General features: G+C 36.5%; 1 protein-coding gene and 1 long non-coding RNA gene across 2 annotated transcripts; one reads left to right on the top strand and one right to left on the bottom strand.

The window, feature by feature from the left end:
* Positions 1 to 717: 717 nt before the first annotated feature.
* On the bottom strand, positions 718 to 9,584 carry LOC127651817 (uncharacterized). The gene is made up of 4 exons (XR_007971619.1): positions 9,457 to 9,584; positions 8,406 to 8,621; positions 1,779 to 1,877; positions 718 to 997 (listed from the first exon to the last, which is right to left on the bottom strand). It is a non-coding gene; the product is annotated as an uncharacterized LOC127651817 (long non-coding RNA).
* On the top strand, positions 9,579 to 25,367 carry LOC127651816 (aminoacyl tRNA synthase complex-interacting multifunctional protein 1-like). The gene is made up of 7 exons (XM_052137843.1): positions 9,579 to 9,679; positions 16,118 to 16,251; positions 16,408 to 16,521; positions 17,839 to 18,000; positions 20,733 to 20,938; positions 24,798 to 24,966; positions 25,079 to 25,367. Coding segments are annotated over exons 1-7 (954 nt in total). The 5' UTR covers positions 9,579 to 9,677; the 3' UTR covers positions 25,246 to 25,367.
* The last annotated feature ends 436 nt before the right edge of the window (positions 25,368 to 25,803 follow it).

The raw sequence follows: 25,803 nt of genomic DNA, 5'->3' as shown, positions 1-25,803 counted from the left end.
TAACACAGATCCGCTGGTTGTGGCGTTTTGTATAGGGACCCCTTGTATCACTACATCTACACAACTTCGAGTGAGTGACAGATAGGGAATGTCTTGGTTACTGTTGTAACCTCTGATCCCTGATGGACGGAAGGAGATATTGTGTCCCTCTTGCCACAATGCTGTACTACCCGCTGAAATGCCCTGTCTCTGCTCCTCAGCACAAAACCTGAATGAGTGGTTGCGAGCCAGCTCCTTTTATACACATATTTCCAGGGGAGTGGCATGCACATTCTCACCATTCCCATTGGCCTTTTCTCAAAGATCAGAAGAGTTTTGGGCTCCCAAGAGCGACCCCTAGTGTCATTACATCAACACAACAGTAACCAAGAAGATTGGCCATGTTCAGAGCATACTACCATACCACTTGTATTGATGCTCGACTTGACCTACCATTTCCAATGTGATAAAAGCCATTACTTGATTGGACTGCCAAAAGTTGAGATATTGTATACTGGCAATGCATACAAACGTTTTGTATTTTTCTGAGATAATATTACAAGATTTATAGATATATTTCTGGATGTAAGTTGTGGATGTTGTTATACATTATGTTATACAGTATGTATACAGCATACTTTTTAAAACCATAAATTTTTTATTAGTTTGCAGAATACTGTTACACTACAAAGTATGTATTATGCATTACCTAAGAAGTCCATTTCAAACACAGCCATCTTCATTACCTCACACAATATTTTGCTACCAATATATGTAAAACAAAATATGTATTATGGGGAACATAATCAGATTTTCTGAAAAATAAAATTCAACACAGTCCTCATTGGTCAGAAGCAACTTTATGAAAACTTTGAGAGCATACCACACAGATTTCAAACAGAAGAACCCCAAGAGACCAACGTCTGTTTTGGGCCCTGAAGGAAGAGGGATGATGGAGGGGTCACTGGAACAAAAACAGCCTTGAGCAATCACCTTTGGAGGCAGGTAAGATGGACACCTGGAGGAACAAAAAGCAAAAAAAGAAGAAAGGTCTTTCAGAGTGCAGATGTAGCCCTTTAGAAGATAGATCGATTCAGAAGAAGACATGCCATCACCCAGAAATCCCGAATCACAACCGGTTATTACAAAACAAGCCCTGTGAGAACATGAGGGCCCCTGGTTGTGCTATGTTATTTATGATGCCATATAAAGAAGCTGTTTTGATTTCCAGGATCTGCTTTTGATCAAAACAAAGATGGGCCACTATAATGCACATCTAATTTGAGTTCATATTTCTTTATTATGAGAGCACAGCATGACCCATTGATCTTTTCCTCATGAAAGGCTGACGCTTCAGTCCAGAGCCATAATGCATCTTAAAAAGGTGCACAAGATTTAAAGCATGCGCTGACTTTCTGCTCAGCAGAATTATATTCTGTGCCCTGATATAGACTCCAATATAACAGGACACAAACAGAAAACATTGCACTACACACATCATATGCTCTTTTATATGCAACTGACCAAAAAGTAGCAAATCATAGTTCTAGCTTATTGGTTATAAAAAAAAAAGACAAACCCTTTGATATGTCCCACCCCAACTTCCTGTTTCAAAAGGAAATATGTCAACACAGGACAGAAAACTGCTCGTTAAGCCATTTCATTGAGTTTTTAACAAGAGTAAATAGACAAAAATACTAACTGGCTGAGTTAGGTCAGCTTAAAAATGTATTCTTACATCATTCTTACATCATACAGAATGTCTTTGAGTTTTCAACACAGTTCAATGTTTCACATACCTCACGATCCAGGAGCACATTGTGGGGGGTCAGGGGGGTTTATTCATGCAGTCCAGACCTTCCAGTACTTCATAGGCAATCTGTAGCACCTTCTCCAAACTGAGCGAGAAAGAGAGAAGAACAATTGAATGCATCCATCATAACTATAAGATTATTTGAACTGATTTCACATTCATTCAAATTAAATAGTTTAACTGATGTCAATCTGTTGAAATTGAAACACAATCTTTTAACTGATGTCATATTTATTGAAATTATACAACAATCTTTTAACTTATTTCACAACTATTTAAAATTAAAATTGATCTTTCAACTTACTTCATATTTATTCAAATTCAAATGCAATCTTTTAACTGAGGTCATATTTATTGAAATTAAAATTTTATATTTTAACTTAATAAGTAATCAAAATATTAGATCTTTCAACTTATTTGACATTAATTCAAATGCAATATTTTAACTTATTTCACAATTGTCCAAATTCAAATTCAATCTTTTAACTGATGTCACAATTTTTCAAATTCAATCTTTTGACTGATGTCACATTTTTTCAAATTCAATCTTTTGACTGACATTTATTAAAATTCACATGGTATATTTTAAGGAATAATGGTTTATATCGCATTACAAATAACATGGTTGTATTTAACGGCCTTAAAATTAATTAAATTGGCATTAGAATTCATAATGAAATGTCTAATTTAGAAAGTAGATATCAGAAAGAAAAAAAAGAGTATAAATGAGTGGTCTTAATTGTAAAATCAGTACTAAAGCACCAGTTATATGTAATTCAAAAAATGTAATTCACATTTCTGTGCATGATACTACATTACTTTTTTGAGTGTAAAAGGCACTGCATTAAACTGCATTTTAATGTAAGACAATTTGAGGACAAACATTTCATCTGTGCAAGCAAGCCATTGGGTCAGTCTAACTGGCAGCCTCTGTGAATATCTCTTAAAGGGAGGAAATTGTTGATTTCCCAACAGCTCACATTCCTGTGGTCATCAACACTACAGAAGCAGTTTTTCTGATATAAGTTTCAAGAGATTTAATGAATAAAATCTCATGTATATCAATAAATAAATATAAACAAGTTAGAATTAACTAAAGATTTGGATTTATAAATGATCAGTTCAGGATTTGTGATATTCCCCATCACAGCCATAACCTGGAAATGGAAGTGCAGTGTAGTTCTAGCGGGAAGACTAGCAGCTGTACATCATCGCACCATCAGCGGGGTAACTCCCAGTCAATCACATGTAAGCCATTGCTTTATAAGCCTGATCACAATCTATCACATTGCTGTTTCAGTGTGCTAACACGTCAACCTCCACCACCCCACCACCACCAGTTGAGTCCCGTCCTGCACAGGGGTAGGCACCTCGCCCCTGCCTCCTATCTCCGGCAGGATATGACGGTTCCGAGTACAACTTCTTCGGACCGCCAGACGGGGCCTACGCCAAAGAGAGAGACATTACTTTTCTGTTTTATATCCATCAAATAACTGTCATCTTAAAATTTCACTCAAGTCTGCGTGTCTTCATGATAGAAGTGCTTTTATTTTAGATACTTTATTAAAAAAAATAGAAATGATGAGGATCAAATAAATTACTAATAAATGATTCTAATCAGACTGCGCAAAAAGCATTCCTCTTTACTTTTACTGGAAATAGTTTTAATGTTGAACTTCCTGTGCATGTTTCATATAAGTCACGTCTTATGAACAGTAATTTCTTAGAAATTAGAAACGCTTGTGGAAAGATCAGAATGATGAGTAGCATGTTCCTCTGGAAAGTTCAGGGGGGGGTTGTGTGAAATAATGCTAGATTTTCTAAGAACAACTGATTGGAAATAATGACTTGATGTTTTTGTAAGAAATGGAAGTTTCTTGTTTCAGTCATTTTTTTCTTGTCTTTAGTAATTAAGGTGCTTGCAAGGAAACATTCTAGAAATATATCTCAAACAATCTAGTTAGTGTTTGTTCTAAACCTCTGACCCTAAAAATTACATTTCCACAATCAATTCGGTCCGAACAGCTTAATGTACAAATGCTATGCCAACTATGTTTTGCAGATAAATTCAGCCTTAGATTAAATTTTTTTTAATTAAATTTGGGAAATGCTCGATACTGAATTGTGAATGTGTAAATGAGTTCAACCTTCCTCAAATAACTTCCTCAATGTCACTAAAATCTAACTCGTATGACATGAAAAACAAATGGGAGTTATTTGTTTCATTCGAACATGCTTTTCCATTCAAAATCAATGTGTCTTATGCATATACAAGTAACTAAATGTAACTTAAGTTGTTAAGTGTTTAATGCTTCTTTAGACATGTCTTATCATGCTTAAGGCATCAAATGAGTCAGTACTACCATTATTATAAAACTTAATACATTTCCTTTATTTATTATCTTATTTTTATATGTATTTATTCCCACCTGTATTTATTTCCATATTTAAATATTCCCACATTTATTTATTTTTGTATTTATTCTTACATTTCTGTCTCTTGTATGATAATGATGTGGACGGATCCTGTTTATCATTGTCTTATTGTAGATTGAAGCGTGTGCTCGATTACGCTTGACTTGTTTTGATGTGACGTTAGGTCATCGCCATATTGTGTAAACTAAAGCTATTTGTGGGGCTAAAAACATAAGAGCTTTTGTCAATCCAAGATGTATTGGTTATACTACACTCACAAAATAAACGGGGAGCTGTTTCTTCAACAAAACCACAAAATGAGCAAGTTTCATAAATGATATGATTTAATCTTATGCTTTTCTTTTTTTTTTCTCTCTGTGTATATAACTTCATATTTTGATGTTCGCAAATCCATAATATTGTTTTCTGTTGTTCATTGTAAATGATACAACCAAGCTTCATTTACCTGATAGTTTATGTATGTATGTATGTATATATATATATATATATATATATATATATATATATATATATATATATATATATATATATACACAGGCGTATGCAAAAGGCACACCTGACAATTTCCATGATTTTCATTTATAAATAATTGGGTGTTTGGATCAGCAATTTCATTTTGATCTATCAAATAACTGAAGGACACAGTAATAATTTGGTAGTGAAATTAGGTTTATTGGATGAACAGAAAATGTGCAATATGCATCAAAACGAAATTTGGGCACCCCAACAGAAATATCACATCAATATTTAGTTGAGCCTCCTTTAGCAGAAATAACAGCCTCTAGATGCTTCCTATAGCCTGTAATGAGTGTCTAGATTCTTGATGAAAGTATTTTGGACCAATCCTCCTTGCAGAACATCTCCAGTTCAGTTAGGTTTGATGGTTGCTGAGCATGAACAGCCCGCTTCAAATCACCCCACAGATTTTCAATGATATTCAGGTCTGGGGAATGGGATGGCCATTCCAGAACATTGTCCTTGTTCCTCTGCATAAATGCCAGAGTAGATTTTGAGCAGTGTTTTGGGTTGTTGTCTTGTTGAAATATCCAGCCCCGGCGTAACTTCAACTTTGTGACTGATTCCTCTACATTATTCTCAAGTATCTGCTGATATTGAGTGGAATCCATGCAACCCTCAACTTTAACAATATTCCCAGTACCGGCACTGGCCACACAGCCCCACAGCATGATGGAACCTCCACCCAATTTTACTGTGGGTAGCAAGTGTTTGTCTTGGAATGGTGTGTTCTTTTGCCGCCATGCATAATGCCCCTTGTCGTGACCAAATAACACTTTGTTTCCACCTTCTTCCAAAACGAAGCTGGCTTGTCCAAATATGCGTCTGCATACCTCAAGCGACTCTGTTTGTGGCGTGTGTGCAGAAAAGGCTTCTTCCGCATCACTCTCCCGTACAGCTTCTCCTTGTGCAAAGTGCGCTGAATTGTTGAACGATGCACAGTGACACCATCTGCAGCAAGATGATGTTGTAGGTCTTTGGAGGTGGTCTGTGGGCTGTTTTTGACCTTTCTCACCATCCTTCGCCTTTGCCTCTCCGATATTATACTTGGCCTGCCACTTCTGGCCTCAACAAGAACTGTGCCTGTGGTCTTCCATTTCCTCACAATGTTCCTCACAGTGGACACTGACAGCTTAAATCTCTGCGATAGCTTTTTGTAGCCTTCCTTTAAACCATAATGTTGAATAATCTTTGTTTTCAGGTCATTTGAGAGTTGTTTTGAGGCCCCCATGTTGCCACTCTTCAGAGGAGAGTGAAAGAGAACAACAACTTGCAATTGGCCACCTTAAATACCTTTTCTCATGATTGGATGCACCTGTCTATGAAATTCAAGGCTTAATGAGCTCACCAAACCAATTGTGTGCACCAATTAATCAGTGCTAGGTAGTTACAGGTATGAATAATGAGTGGGGTGCATCTGGGTCAGCATTGAGAACAATTTACACTGGGCTAATGAGATCAGTGTTTGATTATGGGTGTGTAGCATATGGGTCAGCCTCCAAGTCATTATTATATAAACTTGATGTAATGCAAAACCAAGCCTTGAGAATATGTAGTGGAGCAGTCAAAACCTCTCCAGTGGCAGCCATCCAAGTGGAGGTGGGGGAGATGCCATTGTATTTGAGAAGAGATCAGCTTGCTCTAGTGTACTGGGCTAATCTTATGGGACATAATGATGATCACATTGCACAGCCAGTATTAAGAAACTGTCAAGAGCGACTGAATGAGGGAGTTAAAAGCTTTGGGTGGTCTATCAAACAAAAAGTTGAGAATATGGGGTTAAGTGAACTTAATATCTGTACTACAGTACCATACTCTACAGTTCCCCCTTGGACTTTTGAGGAACTAAAAGTGGATCTAGGGCTACTTGAAGAAAAGCAGGAGAAGGAAGTGGACAAATGGAGAGTTAGTAGATATATAGCAGAACATTACAGGCAGGATATGATCATATTTACAGATGCTTCGAAAAGAACTGATAAGAGGGTGGGAGTGGCGCATGTGGTGCCTGAATTGGGGTTGGCTGCAGGTAAAAGGCTAAATGATGATTTGGCGGTATATACGGCAGAGCTTGTAGCTATATGGTTTGCCCTGTTATGGGTAGAAAGTAATGGGGGTAATAGAAAAGTAGTTATAGCATCTGACTCTAGTTCTGCTCTTTTAAGTTTCCAGAATTCCCACTCAGGGTCCAGGAAAGACATTCTTCTGGATATTTTACAGTTAGCGAGTGGATTGCAAAAGGCGGGATTAAAATTTTCCTTCTTATGGGTTCCAGCCCATATAGGGGTGGAGGGGAATGAGCTGGCTGATATATATGCCAAGAAAGCAGCAGGAAAAGACAACATTGATGTGGACATAAAATACAGCAAAGCAGAAGTTAAGAGCATTATTAAAACAAGATCTTATGAAAAATGGCAAGTCTATTGGGATAATGAACCCGGTGGGAGACATCTTTTTAGTATACAGCCTAAAGTTAAAAAGTTTGCAGATTCAATCAGAACTAGACATGAGGAAGTGGTATTGTCCAGGCTGAGAATTGGGCATACCAGACTTAATAGTACTTTATTTCTAATGAAAAAGCATGTTGATGGAAACTGTGGGTATTGTATCAGGTGTAGCCCTGAAACAGTAGAGCATGTATTAATTCATTGTCAAAAATATTATCAAGATAGGCAGAGGCTTATTGCTCAAGTAGAAGCCAATGAAAGTGTATTTGAATATAGGAATATTTTACAAAGAAAGGCTTGGAAGATTTTGCATTTTTTGTTTTTGTTTTTAAAGAATACAGGCCTTTTGAAAAGAATTTAATTTTATAGAAAATATGTAACTCCTGTTATACACTCCAGTCCAGCGGTGGCGGTAATGCAACAAATAGTTGTCAACCGCCATTTAAAAAATTGAAGAAGAAGAAAGTATGAATAATGAATAAAAAATAAAAACTGCCCCAAAAATCACACTTTTATACTATTCGCATCTGAATCAGTACAATCCCAAAAACAATTTAGCTCCTTGAAGAGGAGAGCATCTTCAAATTTACTTTAATGTTTGCAGAAATACAAATTTCCCTCTAGCGAGAGGATTACCTTCAATTGAATTCATTTCTCAAACACAAAAGGAATTTATAACACTAATAAACCTGAATAACTTTTCCCACCACAATTACATGTCCTAAAGGACTAGAAACAAATCTTGTTTGATCGATCTCAAAGGGACGTCTTCTCAACGAGGAATCATGCATGATACAAAGAGCATTGTCTACGATAAATACTAGACTAACATAGCCATAAAAGCAACCCAAGATAAAAAGAAACTCTCTTACAGCTGGAATTTGCAGACAAATAAGGTCAATAAATCACTGAGATAAACATCAATAGGATAAAAGAGGATACAACTAAAAACAGAACCAACAGAACCAAATGTTGCATAATTCAAAAGATAAGGCAGGGGACACATTTCAACACCATAAACTGCAAAACAACTTGGCATTACAACAGTGACATGCATTGGTTTAGTTCATGCATAGGTCATCCTTTTCTTTCTCTTCCAGTAAAACAGACCAAAAGGGCAACTTGGCAACTAAATAGTGGGCATACGATTTGGGTATCTTTACGATTTTGAAGTCACTTACTGAGACACAACAGGCAATAAAGCACCAAAGCCATACCATGCTATCCCTCTGGTGATGTCCACATATTGGCACAGTCTGGGATGGGGGATGGTCTTGATGATCTGGAAGTGCCCCAGGATCTTGATGAGTTGGAGGTAAGAGGAAGACCATTGCTCCCGCACACATCATGAGGAAGAGGAGAGGCAAAGAAGCTGAAGGCCCCCAGCTCAGCATCTCTGAGGGGATGCATGACTCGCCTGACGCTTAAACACACTGACACAAGAAAAGAATAAATAGACAGTTTTAAATGCATTCTTTCATATATCGCATTTGTTTATTTACTGGTCATGTGGTCCTTTGTGTGATGTAATGTGAAAAATTTATAATTTTACCTTCCAGTGAGTTTTTGAGTTTTACTTTTGTTTTTATAATAAGAGAAGTGTAAGAAAAGGAAATTAGTTCTTGCATGGTACCCAGAGTTTGCCTGTTGTATTTGTGCCTGTGGTACGTACCATTTGTAAGTCACTTTGGAATAAAGCATATAAATAAATGTAACAATTGTAGTTAGGCCATAGCAAGATAGCACCTTTTTACCATTCTTACATCAATGCATTGAATATATTTTAAAAAGTGTAGCAAAAACAATGAAGTAGATTGAATCACTTCCTTTATATCACTTTTTTCTTATTAATATTAAAATTTGGTATGACTACAACAGTTCTGTCAGAATAACATAGTTACTTTTTATTTTATAGTTTTTATTTATGTATTTGTTTGTTTGTTTTTTATAAATTTTTTATTGACATGTAGAACAATATTATGTTTAAAGGCTTTGTTTTATTTCAATTGTCCATGTTGTGATTTCTAAAATAAACTTAAATTAGGGAAAGCTATAATTAACGATAGTAAAATGTTTCCAAAAATAAATATTTTATATTCTATATATCCTATAGTCGGACAGGATCATACACTAAAATAGATATAAATAATAACAACACAGTTTTTAAATGCATGCACATGTGCATGCATTTATGAATGAATGCCTAACAATTACTAATACTTGCTATAAACTGTGAATTACAAATTGAAAATCATAACAACAACATACCTGTTTAATAGAAATGGAAAAGTGCTCCATTTGATAACAACTCTATTAATAATTTCCCAGATATGTATGTGTGATTTTGATAGATCAGTAGACTCTTCCTGCGCTTGTAAACAGCTGCACGATACGTGACTGACACGTCATCAGTGCGCGACACGGGTCAGAAGCGAAAGGCTGAATTCGTGCGCTGCCTGTGCGTACAGATAACATCCGATTGCACTTTTATGTGAGTACTAGAGCACATATAGATATGTCCGTTCGGTAATAATGTTTGTTTGTGTATGTAATGGCTTAAAGAAATGTTGTTAAAGCAGTTGTAGAAGAGCCGTTATAGAGTTGTACACGAGCCGCGTTGAGTGACAGTCAGCATGGTGTGTGCAGACACAGATATTAATAGTGCTATCAGTCACGATGCGTCTGTATCCGTCCCAGATCTGCTAAAGGAGCATATTGTTGCTGGATCTAACATATACATCTGCGTCAATTTATTTGTTACAGTTATTTACAATAATAATGATTCAATTGTTGTTACTTCTGACTTTGTGCTGATTGTCTTCAAGGTGCACTCAGTAATTTCTTTTGTTATAATGGACAGTTTCAGATGACTATTTACAGTCAGGCAGGATTACTTGAATCCACGAGTGAAAGTGACAAACAACAGGACGGTTGCTGAGATTAAGATAGTTGTATTGGACTGGTCATGTGGTCCTTTGTGTGATGTAATGTGAAAAATTGATAATGTTACCTTCCAGTGAGTTTTACTTTTGTTTTTATAATTTCAGGTCATACAGGTTCTGTGCACCTGTCAGGGCCGTAGCTAGTGGGGTGAAAGGTGGTAATGATTCTGGGTGCCCAAAGGCCAGGGGGGCCTCACAACACAATTCTAAACACTAATTTTAAATGGGAAATGGGCCCAGAGCAATATAGAGGCAGGGGGCCCAGAATATGTAGATCAGGTCTACCAAACTTCGGAAAGGTCAGGGGCTGCAAAGCTGGATCCCTGTACCCTCAAGGGCTGCACTCTTAATTTGTATGATTATATGTATGTATGTGTGTGTGTGTGTGTGTGTGTGTGTGTGTGTGTCTCACACATCATATAAATTCTGAAGATATATAATTCATCACTTGTGTCTTTTATGATGCCTTTATGTACTTTTTGGAGCTTCAAAGTTCTGATCACCATTTAATTGCATTGAATGGACCTACAGTGCTGAAATATCCTTCTAAAAATGTGTATTTGTGTTGTGCAGAAGAAAGTCATGCACATCTAATCATAAGGTGTGTAACAGTTCAAGTTTCTGATATAGATCAGTTCTGTTCTTGTCACTGTGATTGACAACTAATAAACACCGTGACTGTTCAACATCACCCCATTAAGCATTTTTGCGGCAAAGTAGATCGCTATAAAGCTTGCCGTCACTGCACGAAAAACTGTTGTAATTTTCTTTTCCTGCAAATACTGTTGTCATGACGAGTACATATCTCTGATGAGCTATTCAAGAGATTGGACAGATTTACGACGCGTTAACTCCACTGATCTATAATCAGTGGTTAACTCTCAAGTGAGTTTACGAGCACGCATGTCTGATTGGCAGGCCACGCGCCAGCGCACACGTACTACGTATGAACGCGCGTGCGCAGACTGACCGCCTCTCATAATATCAGCCATGCTCGGATTATTTGTTGTTATGTATTTATTTGTAACAACCCCTTTCAGTTGAATTTCCTGTCTAACGGGATTTAGCAATGTAGAGAACTAGCGTGAATCCTCATAAAAATGGACCCCTCACAATTCATACAGATTTGATAGGCTGCAGATAAATATATTTCTGATGGTCTCACAACGCGGGCCACGTGTTGAGTAGCGCTGCTGTAGATGAACAAGTCATATAAAAACAACAACATACACATTGTTAGGTGTCTGGTTTAGGTGTCATATGTCTTATTTATTTATTTTCTTGCCTGAGTATATATTATCGAGACCGCATATGATATAAATGCCTTGATCTTGTTCTAATTTACTTTAATAGAATCCTTTCCTGAAACAGACCTCTTTTACAATTTATTGCACTAATTCAAGGATGTGTTCTAAGCCAAAAAAGTATCATAAATCTGTTTGTCCCACCGTTGTTAGAGAGAGCATGTGGTGATAAAACTGTTTTAGATTTCACCACCTTGTTTGTAATGTTGTAGCTCAGCTGTGGGAATGTATAACATGACAGCAATCTTAAAACTTGCCATGTTAAATTGGTGTCAAAAGAAAGCTTTACACAACAGGGTTTTTTTCCTGGCTTAAAATGAGGTGGAGGTGGTACCATACTGATAAAAAAAAGTGACATTAAAACATGAATACACTCCTAATGACCTGGCAACTGAATACTAGTGTTAATTTTGTCAGCTGTTTATTAATTTAGTCTTGTGTCAAATGTCTTTTTTAGTTTTTATCATATTTAGTCAACCTTGTACCATTTTCTATTTATTTTCTGGTCAAGTTTTAGTTGACAAAGTCTGGGCATTTTAATGTAGTTTTAGTCAGTGAGAACTGTTGACATTTTAGTCATATTAGTAGCATTTAGTCATATTGACATTTTAGTCACTGAACACTGTAAACATTTTTAACCATAAGAGTATTATTGATAAGCATTTGTCAATCTAGTCTATCCAAAACCTATATATATGCAGCAAGGAGGTGGCTGCCTAGTCATGCACAATACCAAGTCAGCAAACGTAATTTTTATTGCACACATTTTTTGTTCCCAAAAGCAGTAAAATGGGTAAAGATTGAATATATTCTTTGTTTGGGTCCCAATGCACTTGTAATATTGGTGGCTATTGCTGTTATATAAATTGTTATTAAATCAGTCCCAAGTATTGAATTAGTATAAGATTCATTCAGATGAAATTGTATTATTTAAAGACAGACTCAATAGAATAGATTATATATTTAGAATGACAAGATTAAAGGGATAGTTCACCCAAAAATGACTTATCTCGTTATTTAGTCACCCTCATGCCATCCCAGATGTGCATGACTTTCTTTCTTCTGCTTAACTCAAATGAAGAATTTTAGTCTACTTTGTTGGTCCAGTTAATGCAAATTAATGGTGACCAGAACTTGGGTCCAAAAAACAGAAAGGTAGCATAAAAGAAATCCATACAACTTCAGTTGTTAAATCCATGTCGTCATAAGAGCGATATGTGTGGGTGAGAAACAATATTTATGTCCTTTTTACTTTAAATTCTCCTCCCTGCCCAGTAGGTGGCAATATGCACAAACAATTTGAATCTCCAAAAACAAAAGAAGAACTCTTTGGAGAGTACTTAGGAGGGCTGGTGAAAGTGGACATTTATAGTAAAAAAGGACTTAAATCTGTTTCTCACCTACACCTATCATATCACTTCTGAAGACATGGATTTAATCACTAGAGTCATATGGATTACTTTTATGCTAACTTGTTGTAGCTTCAAAGATTTGGATACCATTGACTTGCATTGTATGGACAAACAGGGCTGAGATATTCTTCTAAAAATCTTTGTTTGATATCTGCAGAAGAAAGTCATGCACATCTGGGATGGCATGAGTGCGAGTAAATGATGAGAGAACTTTCATTTTTAGGTGAACAATTCTTTTAATGTGAAAGCAGTGATGACTGAGCTTTTTGGACAGTTTTTGGTAAGTGTGTTGGATCCCGACTCATAATTTCAGGGGTTATGAAATGAAAACAGTCCTGTCATGGTGCTCATAAATTCTTCCACCACAGGCCCATTTAAAGGAGTTCAAGAACTTCAAAAACAAGAGACTTTGATCCACGATATTATCAACTCCAGCTTTTTTGTGTTTCTAATTTCCTCATCCGAATGCTTTTGTTTTCATCACGAGCCAGCTGTTGTTTCCAGCACCACCCTGCTCTATGTGTTATGATGTGTTCTGCTCTTTTCCTTCGCCTTGTAAAAATTCCCTCAGTCCTTTTGTGTGCAGCGGATGAGTCGGAGCCAAATGTGTAATGTCAGTGTTGCTTTACCAGCTGTCTTTGGACTCAATGGAAATGTGCTGTTGTTTGATCCTGTCTGGAGCCAAAGAGGATTCCTCTATCACAAACAATTTTATAGCGGTGCTGGGGACAGGAGGACAGTGATGCAATTTCAGTACACACGTTTAGACGGCTTGTGGTTTGATTCCTTTCCCTTCCTTGTTTGGGAATTTTGTGTGATCAACTTGACCCCGAGATTGTCAATGGCATTCTGAAGTTTCCATAGACAGTTATCACTCATGGTTACAAACAGTGTAAGGCCACGTCCACACTAATCCATTTTCGTTTGAAAAGATTTTTTCTTTTGCTTATATCATTGTTTTCCAAATTATCCAGTAAAAGAGAGCATTTTCGAAAGTCGGTAGACCGATTAATTGTTTTTACCAATTGCTGATGATCGACTATTGACCTAATGTGGATTAAAAATGTTTTAACATTTAATAAATCGATTTTAAATCAATCAGTTGATTAATCAATTATCAGACTTTTCCACCACCTTACAGATCGATATTTGCAAAATCCAATATTGGTCAACCTCTACTTGAAAGCTGATTTGATAGAAAAGTTTCATTTTTATTATTATTATTAGGGCTGTCACCTTAATTCAGTGCGATTTAATTACACAAAAATAACACTATAAAAAAAAAAAAACAATCATATCTCCAGATATGGAAAATACCTACCATTCAGAGCAGAATTTAAGCTTGAAGTACCACCTTTTTTCAGCAGGGGTCAGTAAGCGAAACACCAGCTGATTGCAACATGCAGCTGTACAAACAACAAACCAGATGAGAACTCATTCTTGCATTTAAACAGCTGGAGGGAGCGCAATTCCGAAATGCAGGGATCTGAAGACATGTTTTCAAACTATGTTTAACTTAACACAGTAACATAAAACTCTAAAAGTGTCTGTCTGTCTGACACGTATACATGGACGAGTCCTTAGAAATGCCCTTATAATAGATATCTCTGACAGATTGAAGAATTAAATTGCTAAATGAACTGCTGTGAAAACTTGGCATAGTAGTGAACCTTCCCAGAAGTGACCGACCTTCCAAAATTCCTCCCAAGAGCACATCAACGACTCATCCAGGAAGTCAAGGACAACATCCAAGGATCTGCAGGCCTCTCTCGCATAAATATAAGTCACTGTTCATGACTCCACTTTCAGAAATACACTGATAAAAAATGACATCCATTTTGCCAAAACACACCTTGATCCTCAAACATTTTGAGCGAATGTTCTGTGGACTGGTGAGTTGAAAGTGGAACTGTTTGGAAGACAGGGGTCCCGTTACAGCTGGCGTAAATCAAAGACAGAATTCCACAAAAAGAAATCAAACCTACGGTCAAGCATGGTGGTGAGAGTGTGATGGTGTGGGGATACTTTGCTGCTTAGGGCCTGGGTGACTTGCAAAAATTGAGGGAAACATGAATTCTGTTCCCTATCAGAAAATACTTAAGGAGGATATCCGGTCATCAGTCCGTGAGTTGGAGCTCAAGCGCAGCTGGATTATGTAGCAAGACAATGATCCAAAGCATAGGAGTCAGTCCCCCTGAATGGCTCAAAAGAAGCTAAATTAAAGTTTTGGAGTGGCCTAGTCAATGTCCTGACTTGAACCCGAATTGAGATGCTGTGGCAGGATCTTAAACACGCCGTTCATGCTCGAAAACCCCCTAAAGTGGCTGAACTAAAGCAGTTCTGCACACCGTTGTGAAAGACTGAGCTCCAGTTATCGAAAGAATTTGGTTGCAGTTGTTGCTGATAAAGGTGGCACAACCAGCTATTAAGTTTGAAGTTTTTCACATGGGTAATATAGGTGTTGCTTATTGCTTCAATTAAAATATATATTTGAAAACTGTATTTTTTTATTTATGTGGAAGAAAACAATATAGTATGAAAATACACAAAAATAGAAGAAATCAGGAAGGGGCAAATTTTCACAGCACTGTATATATGTGATTCATTGTGACTAATTCGATTAATTAATCAGCATATCATGTAATTCAATTGATTAAAAAATATTGTTGATTGGCAGCCGTAATTATTATATAATTTTCATATCATAATATAATACTATATAACATATTTTTATCATTTCAGAGTTTGTAAACATAAAATTTCATGTTGTTTTTTGCTGTTCAGACTGCAAAACAAATATATATATTTTACAGCCTGTCTGAACGAAGTCTGAAGGTACTAACGTGACAATCAAAAACAAGTTTTGCTTCTACGACTGAGATTAGAATGCAGGATTTATACTTTGAGGTTTTCACATGTTGTTTGGCATTCAGACGATCTGTTTTTTTGAGCATCTGGCTGGTGACAGATGTTTCATTGTAATTCCCCTCCATGAAAGTGGATAAGGACAGAAATTTGGCTACAACTCGGTATAAATTTCAAACTAAAAAAACATATACAGCTTGCCAATACATCTCATGTTTACATGCGTCAGAAATCTAAAAGATCTCATTTAAAGAGGTCGTGCCCTTTTGATGCTTAAGCGCCATATATGTTTTCCCAGATAGGGATTGGGGGTGTGCTTATGGGTCCTCTTTCCTTTTTTTGCAGATGTTTATGAGTGACTAAGAGTTCCTGTGGTGTTTGATCTTTGTCTTGGCTTGTTTTTCAGGTTCCTGGTACAATCCCTGTTCAAGATGTCAGGCCACACACCCTCACTCCTGAGACTGGAACAGAAGGCTGCGGAGGCTGATCAGATCATTGAGTACCTCAAACAGCAAGTCCAGCTGCTGAAGGAGAAAGCCAGTGAGTGGGAGATCTGGAAGTGCAAAAGTGTACCATTTGCTCCCCGAAAACTTGGTTACATAAACAGTGGAACTGTTTTATGATGGGGCAATATTTGTCCACTCGTATTGATTTTTAATAATCACAGAAAAATGATGAACATGTTTTCTGGTGTAGTTGTGCAGGCCACCGTTAGAGAAGAGAAGAAGCTCCTGGAGGAGAATGCCAAACTCAGGAAGGACGTTGAGGAACTGAAGAAACAAGTTCTGGAAAAGGAAAGGAAGAGAGGAGGTATATCACCATCCATAGGGAATCTTGAACCATACAGTGCAATCACAGATGATTTGGTTCTTCAGCCTGGGAAGATCAATCGCTTCTCTGAAGAGTTCTCCAATACACCAATCCATCAAATGTTGTTTCCAGAATTTTGTGTTGAAATCACTTGCATCTGTGTTGATGCGGTGCCTGCAATTGCAGGAGTGCAGGTGTTCAAGTCAACATAAAAATTGAGCTCGTTCGCATGTTCGTGGTCCTATTGTGCACAATTCATCAGTGCACATTATTCCAAATTTAAAAATTGGCTTTGTAGTCTTTTATCAAAATGGAATAACTTGTTCCCACTCATAACCACAAATTCCTCTTCATTTCTCATCCACTCCCATCCAACTACGTCACATTTCACAATCCAGGTCCCTCCCTCCATTTTTTACTCAATTAATGTACGGATTCACCTGGAAATACATCAGTTGCGAACAGGATTTCATGTTGACCTTTAACAACTCCTCTTTGTATTTATCAATGAGCAGTTTATTTTGTAGTCCTAAAAAATGAAAGAAAATTTGCTTTTTTTTAGACATGGGTTCTAAAGGTAGACTGATATATATCGATTTTACAAATTAATCAACACCAATATTTACTCCTCAAAACCGATATTACCGATATTATGTTACCCTTAATCTGATGAATATGTAATATATATATAGGCTATAAAAACCTTAATTTGGTTAATAGTTAACTGTAAAGCATTGTTAGTAAGCCAAGGCTCAGTAATTTCAAAATAAGAGTCCCTGTTGCATTTCGGGCTTGTTAATAGTTAAGTTATTTTGGACTCTTTTAGCCTCTTTTTAGTTTATCAGCCTTTTCCACCACCTTAGCTATCTGTATCGGCAAAATCCACTATCGGTTGACCTCTAATATGTTTCCCTAGGAATTTCCAATGAGTTTGTTAAAAAAGTGCTTTTTGATTTATGAGTCATATAACATTTGTGTTTAATGTATGATTGTCAATGAACCGTTGGTGTCCTTATGTAGCAGCATGTTAGCTGAAGTTGTTCAGACCTTAATTAACTCATTAATCCAAAACCACTTTTCTAAAAAAAAAAAAAAAAAAACATAAAAAAACATCAGAAATTCCTGAACCCATTGTAAATTAGCCTCCCTATCAATTTGCAGACCAACAAGGGAGGCTAATTTACAATGGGTTCAGGAATTTCTGATGTTTTTTTTTCATGAACAGCTCTATTAGACTAACAAAATTAGCATTTACAATTGACAAAGTCATATTTCTGCTGATAACAAAGTAAAATAATGTGATTTCTTTGTTGTCAGTGAAAGAGGTGCCAATGCCTTTAACGGAGACCAACGTCCAATGTGTGTCTAAACCGACAGCCCCGGAGCCACCTGCCCCAGCAACCCCTGCTGCTCCAGACACAAAAACCACTCCAGCCAAAGACAATGATGCCACCAAAAAAATGAAAGCTGAGAAAAAGGGTAATCTTAATAGTTTTTTGCAATATAGTCCTTTATAACAGTTCTCATACATGCGTTGGCAAAGCTTTCAGATATTTCTGTTTATTCGTTTGTATTGGAGTCCAAAGCTATTTGGTTTGGAACGTCAGAAAATTTCCTATCTGTCCAACAGCACTAATTGAACTTGCCTAACATAGAACTTCTTTTTGAATTAGCAGAACGCATAATACTTTGGTAAATCTACTCCCATTCACAAATATTTCATTTTCTATATTTGTAAAGGGTAAAACAAATGCATTATAATGAGCTCAAACTTAAAGGAAAAACTTAAACTGTTTAAGGTTAAAATAAGTTAAGCTGTATTGACGGTATCCGTCAAATTGCCGCATTAAAATGTTTGTAGAAATCAGCAAAAAATCGCATTAATAGTAATGCACTTATAATGGAAGTCTGGGGGGGGCATTGCACTAAAATACATTTTAAATATATACCTTCTGAAAGTCTAGCCACTATAAAAACCAGTTCACAATTGCATAATAACTTGTCTTTGCAAAGCTATACCCAATTTGTCATCTCCTGTCATGACTATGTAAAGCCAGAAAACCCTGTAATTTTCGCATGATATGCAATCAAAGATACAAGGAAACTAGATAGGGATGATCTAATTTGTATTGGATGCTGCACATATCTTTAATAGAAGTGGATAAAACTTAATCATCAAATGTCAAATGTGAATTCAAGTCTAACCCAAGGAAACTGAAGGCGAACCAGATTTGTAGATGCCACTTTCGTCTGCAGAATGTTGTTTCTTGGTGTTCCTGCCCTAAACAATAGAGCAGTTGGTATGAATTTGTTTCCCTTTCATGGTTATTTATTATGAAAATGATTGTCATTTTTATTGACTCATGTCCTTTCAACTTAGAAAAGCTCTATTCTGAGTACAGATTGCAGATAATTGTTTGTACATTATTTATGCCACTAGTTTTGAGGTAAAACAGGTTTCTCTACATTCCTGTGGGCCAGATGTCAAACTCATTATTCTCTTCTCCATCAGTGTTGATGAATGATGTGTTTTGGTGAAGCTGAGAGCCTCTCTTGCACCTGTTGTTCATTCACATCTTATTTCTTGGCAGTTCAGTTTGATTTCTCACATATTGGAAGGCACTTTGTAATCTTGGCACATTCAGACTTAGCACAAAAAATTAATCGAATTAAAATGTAAATCCTGATACGGACTTTTGTGATTTATTAAATCACAAAAAGCCTTCCAACAGCTCTTAGACTATGTGCAAATGTGAGATTTTGCAAGATTTGCAAGGTGAAGTGTTGGTCCGAGAAAGTCACCCACCCCTCAATTCCCGCAACTATGATACATTTGCAGTATTTTCAAATGACCTGAAGTGAAGAGAAACAAACGGCATACGGAAGCCATTGTTGGCTGAATCCTATAGCGCTTTTGGGAAAAGCTCGGAAACAGATTTTGACAGACCAGCATAATTTCCACTTGTAAACTTTTTGAAGAATCCCAACAAGTCCTTGGTGAGCAATATCCAAGCTCTAAAAATAAGCTCTTTCAAACAGTTGCGTTAAAAGCACCTCACAAACTGAAAGCACATTTCCTCCGGTTGGATGTGTAATGTAATAAAACCCCAGAATGACACAGTTACTGTGGTTGGTACAGTGATTCTGTAAACATGCCTTTTCACAAACATTTATGGAGTGCTAGATGATGATCCATAACTTTCGCAATTACAACCATCTTTGGAGCCACAAACATGAAAATATCTGTACAAAATATATTCACATTATCAGCAAGAGTGAATTGTTCTGTGCCCATATAATCAGATATTAATATACTGTGAATTTTTGTCTTGGATTGAATTGATCAATGCAACATCACATGTGTTTATTTATTTATTCAATAAACTTAAACACTGAGATTTTGCAAATTATGTTGAGTGCGGTCAGAGCGAACTGGACAAGATTGAAATCCCGAAGATTCACTTTCTCTCAGGACGAGATGAACATGGATTGAATCTGTTGAATACATGACATGGACAAGAAAGTTATTAATTGTTAGAACAATAAAATAACAATTGTACCTTTTTGTACGTTTTTAAGCATAATTCCAAAGCAAAAACTGATCTGATGGAGAGAAAAAAAAATAGTAATAATTATGTACATTAGGTGGCAAAGTTGCGTTATCGGCCTATATTGATTTATTTATTTATTTTAAATCGTTATTGTATAATCCAAATAATTGAGTAATGTTAATCATATAAACCTGAAGAGAAACCGTTAGATTATACAAAAAAAATTACATTTATGAATACTTTATTCTTTCTCTTAAATTGTCCACGGACCTCCTAGCACTTCCTCGTTGCACCCTAGACCCCCGTTTGAAAACCACTGCCCTAGCTGAATTTACACTATTTGATCATTGTGTAATGAATTACTGCTGCCATGATCACTAGAAAATGTACACAAAGATCTCTTTAATGCAAATTACCACTTGCTTTCCATGGGCAATAATAGCGCGATGTGAATTGACGGGCAAATAGTGCTGAATTTTGTGAAACAAGCGCAAACTATAATAAGTGTCATTTTTGTCGAAAGGAGGGATGATCATGCTGAAGTACAATGATTTATAGAAATGCTGGTTTGAGGTTGGTTCATGATTAAGATGTGGGTTTTTGCACTAAGATACCAAAGTGTCACATTTTGGCAGTGAATTCTCCTCTCTGTTGATCCAGGTGAGAAGAAGGAGAAGAAGGCAGCGACCCCTCCTCAGGAGGAGGCAAAAGTGGATGTGTCTCGGTTGGATCTGCGAGTGGGCCGCATCATCAGTGCCGAGAAACATCCTGATGCTGACTCCCTTTACGTTGAGCAGGTGGATGTTGGGGAAGCGTCTCCACGCACCGTTGTCAGTGGTCTGGTAAAACACATCCCTCTGGAGCAGGTACTTGACCCTCTACCTCTTGACAAAACACCTGCGTTTACATTGAGCCAAGTTTTGGCTGCATTTGCTTTCTGTACATCAACAAATCGATTGTAGCTGCAATTCAGTTATAAGCGATGTAAAGGCCAACATGACAGGGTTGTTTTCGTAAAATAAACCCAGACAGGGTTCGATCAGGAACAGGTCTTCAATCACCCTGGCATGTTTATTTTGGGATTACAACCAGCTGACTGTACATTATACAGCTTATTACACAGCTACTAACCAAATAAATAAATGAATTGACAAAATATTAATTTGCGTTGAAATGATGAAATTAGGTAATGATTAGGGCTGTCGATTTAACACGTTAATTCAATGCGATTAATTTGACTAAAAATAACGCGTTAAAAAATGTACACAATTAATCGCAATGCCCACACTGATATGGAAGATTCCTGAGAAATTCTAGCTTGTAGTACTACCTGTTTAGTACTACCTGTTTAGTACTACCTGTTTCTACCTGTTTACTCCAGAGGGCAGTAAATGAAAATTCAGCTGTATGGCAATGCGCAGTTTATACAGTGAAGAAAACAACCTTGAGCAGCAGAACAACACAAACATGCGTCACGTTCTTACGTTTAAAACACTTGGAGCGCAAATCCGAACTAAGAGATCTCAAGATGTGTTCCAAGTATTAAACTATATTTAACTTGACACAGTGACCTAAACATTTTATGTTTATGATGCAACGTACCCGAGACGCTACACAAGCATGTCTGACGCAGGTGTAAATTGACGGTCCTTAAACAAGCCCTTATAATAAATCTCCAACTGATTGACAAATTCACTTGTGAAATGGATTGCTGTGAACTGTGTGACAATGATTGTCTTATGATCAATAATATGGTAGAAAACAATACATTGTATTCTAAAACCACTATTTGTATCGTCTTATCAATGATGAACTCTTCTGCCACAAGAATGTAATGCATTTTAATTATCTGAATATTTTTATATATATATATATATATATATATTTAAAGATAACTATGTATCATTATTTCATCATTATATATTTAATTATATTTATATAAGGGGCTTTCTCAGCAAATATTTGTATATGTGATTAATCACGATTAATTAATCGTGGGATACCATGTAATTAATTCGATAAAAATGTTTTATCGATTGACAGCCCTAGTAATAATGCAAAGAATTAATCACTGAACAGCTGAAATCCACCACTGGTTTGCATTGGAGTTCTGTTGGTGTTTATTTTGTGAAAATGACCATCTGAATCCTCAAATAAACCAATAAATGGACATGAAACATTAATTTGAGTTGTAATTGTTTTATTCACTTGTAGAGATTGCACAGTGATCGGAGAAGCAAAAAAAGATGACTCGCACTACCCGGTTGTCCGGTCTATTACATCATAATCCCCGGAAGTGCAGTTGTTACTCAGAGATATCAGACCACTAGATGGTGCCATTGACCAATCAGAATAGGGGATCCCAGAGAGCTTTTGTAATCACGTTAATAGTATAAAATGGCTTGTGTTTGAATAACCAAGTGGTAATGCTTGATTTCATTTGATTATTTACTTTTTTTTTAATTGTTCGAAGAAAACCAAAAGATATGATTATTCGTTACCGCATTGCATAATTTAATTATTTTAAATTGGCCCCAAATTATTATTTTTTTTAAACGGTTAAACTAATATTTAAACAGATCATTCTGACTTGTATATCAATGCAGCAAGTTGTGTTGTTACTCGGCAGTTGTAAATGACTAAATGTTTTTACTTTTATATAATTTGTTTACAAAATTATTACTTTTTGGTTAAAAAAAATCACCAGATCCACTAGTGTAAAATATCCACTCACGTTTTTGTCTTATTTTTTATATATAAGCAATCAGTAATAAATAATCATCATCAAATTTAATCATTGCCAGAGTAAGTATTTACACCCCAACACTGGACAATGTTTTGGTAGTAAATGCTGTTAAAGAGCAATCTTTGTTTGCCAGTAAATGAATGTAATTCTTGTTGATTAGGTGTTGTGTGTCAGAATATTTTGAAGGGGGATATTTCACTTTTACTATTTCATATAAAATGTCTGTACAACCACAGCTCATGGAGATCCATAAACCTGCTCCATATAGAATTCCCTACATAGACTTGCGTTTTATTTTCCAGGACCCAGAGTTTACGATTTGTTTAGGGGATTCCTAGTAGTTTGTCCATATTCTTCATTGCACCTATAAAAAGTCTCTGTTTCCTTCATGCATTTAATCATTTGGGGATTCCCCTTCTGGTTATGACTAAATTACAGTTTATAGAGTGCATTTATAGAGTTGAATTAATGTTGAATATCTTTTAAATTTGAAAGATAATTTTGTAATGAATTTGAAAGTGAATGTATTTTTTTTTTTATGTATTTTGTTTTATCTTGGTGTCTGTTTTGTCCTGCTTCCCTTTTTCCTTTTCCTTAAAATGAATAATCCAGTTAAGTTGACCAACTGTTCTTTATATACAGTATTGGCAGTGACATACATTTTGTGTTTCACAAATTTTTCTGCTTCAGTTGTTGCGGTGTTGATTCACATTGTTTCTAGATTATTGTGCAGAGTGATCAGATGCATTTTAAATAATTGCAAAAAGCTTCATTGGCCAAAATGTTTTACTTTATCACATAAACACAAATTGCACAGTTTTTTGGCACTGGCACAAAATGACCAGCCAACATCATATCAGCAGCACCTGGGAAAGTGTGAACAAGTACTAGTCAGGTGAAATCATTCTGATTGGATTATAAGAGCAGACTGATTGCTATAAAAGGTGGGAAGAAGTGCTTCCAATCATTGTGTTCTTGTTAGGAATGTTACCTCTAAAGAAAGACGTGCAGCCATCATTGCTTTGCATCAAAATGGCCTCACATGCAAGGAAATTGCTGCAAAGAATATTGCACCTGAAAGAACCATTTACCAGATCATCAAGAACTTCAAGGAGAGAGGTTCAACTGCAGCGAAGAAGGCTTCAGGACGTCCCAGATTGTCCAGCAAGCGCCAGGACCATCTCCTCCTGAGGAGTCAGCTAAGCAATCATGTCACCACCATTGCAGAGCTCAATATTGGCAGCAGGTTGGTGTGAGTGCATCAGCACCAGCATCAGTGAGGCGAAGACTTCCGTGCATTTTCCAGCACGATGGAGCACCATGTCACAAGGCAAGAGTGATAATGATGTGGCTCGGAGATCATTACATTGAAATTTTGGATCCGTGGCCAGGCAACTCCCTGGATCTTAATCCCATAGAGAACCTGTGGTCAATCCTCAAAAGGCGAGTGGACAAACAGAAGCCCACAATTGTGATCTTCTCCGAGCACTAATAAGGCAAGAATGGATCGCCATCAGTCAGGATTTGGCCCAGAAGCTGGTATCCAGCATGCCAGATCGAATTGCAGAGGTTACGAAGAACAAGGGTCAACACTGTAAATATGGACTCTTTGCATTTATTGAATGCTTTTTCCAATAAAAGCCTTTAAAACTCATGAAATGCTTATTATTGTTTTCCAGTATACCATAGAAACATGTGAAAAAATAATCTACAAATACTGAAGCAGCAAACTTTGCAAAACACAAAATGTATTTCACTGCCAATACAAAAAATATTGTGCAACTTTTAGATTTGTTCTGGATTAGACACACTTTGGGAGAAGTCTTTTCTGAGTGGGTTCTCATTTTCCAGTGTCATAACTAATATATGTTATTTTTAGAATAGTGTTTAACTGCTAAGAGCCTGACAAAAAACAAGATTGCTGTAAATGCTGTACCAATCTGTAAGCAGAGTCATGATGAAGCCATCTCAATCTTTAGATGCAGAACCGCATGGCTGTGCTCCTGTGCAACCTGAAGCCTGCTAAGATGAGAGGCGTGTTGTCCCAGGCCATGGTCATGTGTGCCAGCTCTCCAGAGAAGGTCGAGATCCTGGATCCTCCCAGTGGAGCTGCGCCTGGAGACAGAGTTTCCTGTCAGGGCTTCCCAGGTAACATTCAGAATTATACACCAAAATACTCCTTTAAAGCTCTTGGAAAGTGTGTTGTGGGAAAACCTAATCAGTACTGCACTCTATTTGCCTCTTTGTTCTGTTGGCCTAGGTGAGCCCGATAAAGAGTTGAACCCTAAGAAGAAAGTGTGGGAGCAGGTCCAGCCGGATTTGCGCACTGATGGCCAATGTGTGGCCACTTACAAGGGAGCTGCCTTTGAGGTTACTGGCAAAGGGGTGTGCAAAGCTCAGACAATGGGTAACAGTGGAATTAAATAGAAACCCCTTGCAAACACCAGATGTTCAGCAAGAACTTCCTTCTATGAGAAGGGCTGATTTCTAAACCTCTGTAACTCTGCTGATGAAAGGGAAAATGTTTAAAATTAATAAAATATTTGAATACTGTTCGTGGAATGTCTCTTCATATGACACTTACTGAAGTATCGGTTTTTCTTTCTTTATTTTTTTGTAGAAACTTGAAAAAACTGCACTATAGTAATGCACGAAGCAAATGAAAGTACTTTGCTAAATATTATATTATATTAAATATATTATCTATTAAATATATATATATAATATATTAATATTTAATATATTATATATATTTTAAAATACAATTTAAATTAGTTTCTTAATGTTGAATTTGATTCAGTTTATTTCAAAATGTCATTCTAAATAGTCTACAGTCTTCACATTGGGCATTATAACTTTTTTGCAATTAAATGATATAGATGATAGTTTTTTACATTTAATTGAAAGCAACAACAAATATTATATTTTAATAATTCTTTTAAATAATATTAGTTCAATAATTGTATTACTTGACAATATCATTTA

The sequence above is a fragment of the Xyrauchen texanus genome, chromosome 11 (genome assembly GCF_025860055.1).
Source record: "Xyrauchen texanus isolate HMW12.3.18 chromosome 11, RBS_HiC_50CHRs, whole genome shotgun sequence".
Classification (NCBI taxonomy): Eukaryota; Metazoa; Chordata; class Actinopteri; order Cypriniformes; family Catostomidae; genus Xyrauchen; species Xyrauchen texanus.
Note: the sequence above shows the minus strand (reverse complement) of the source record. Positions and strands in the feature narration are given on the sequence as shown.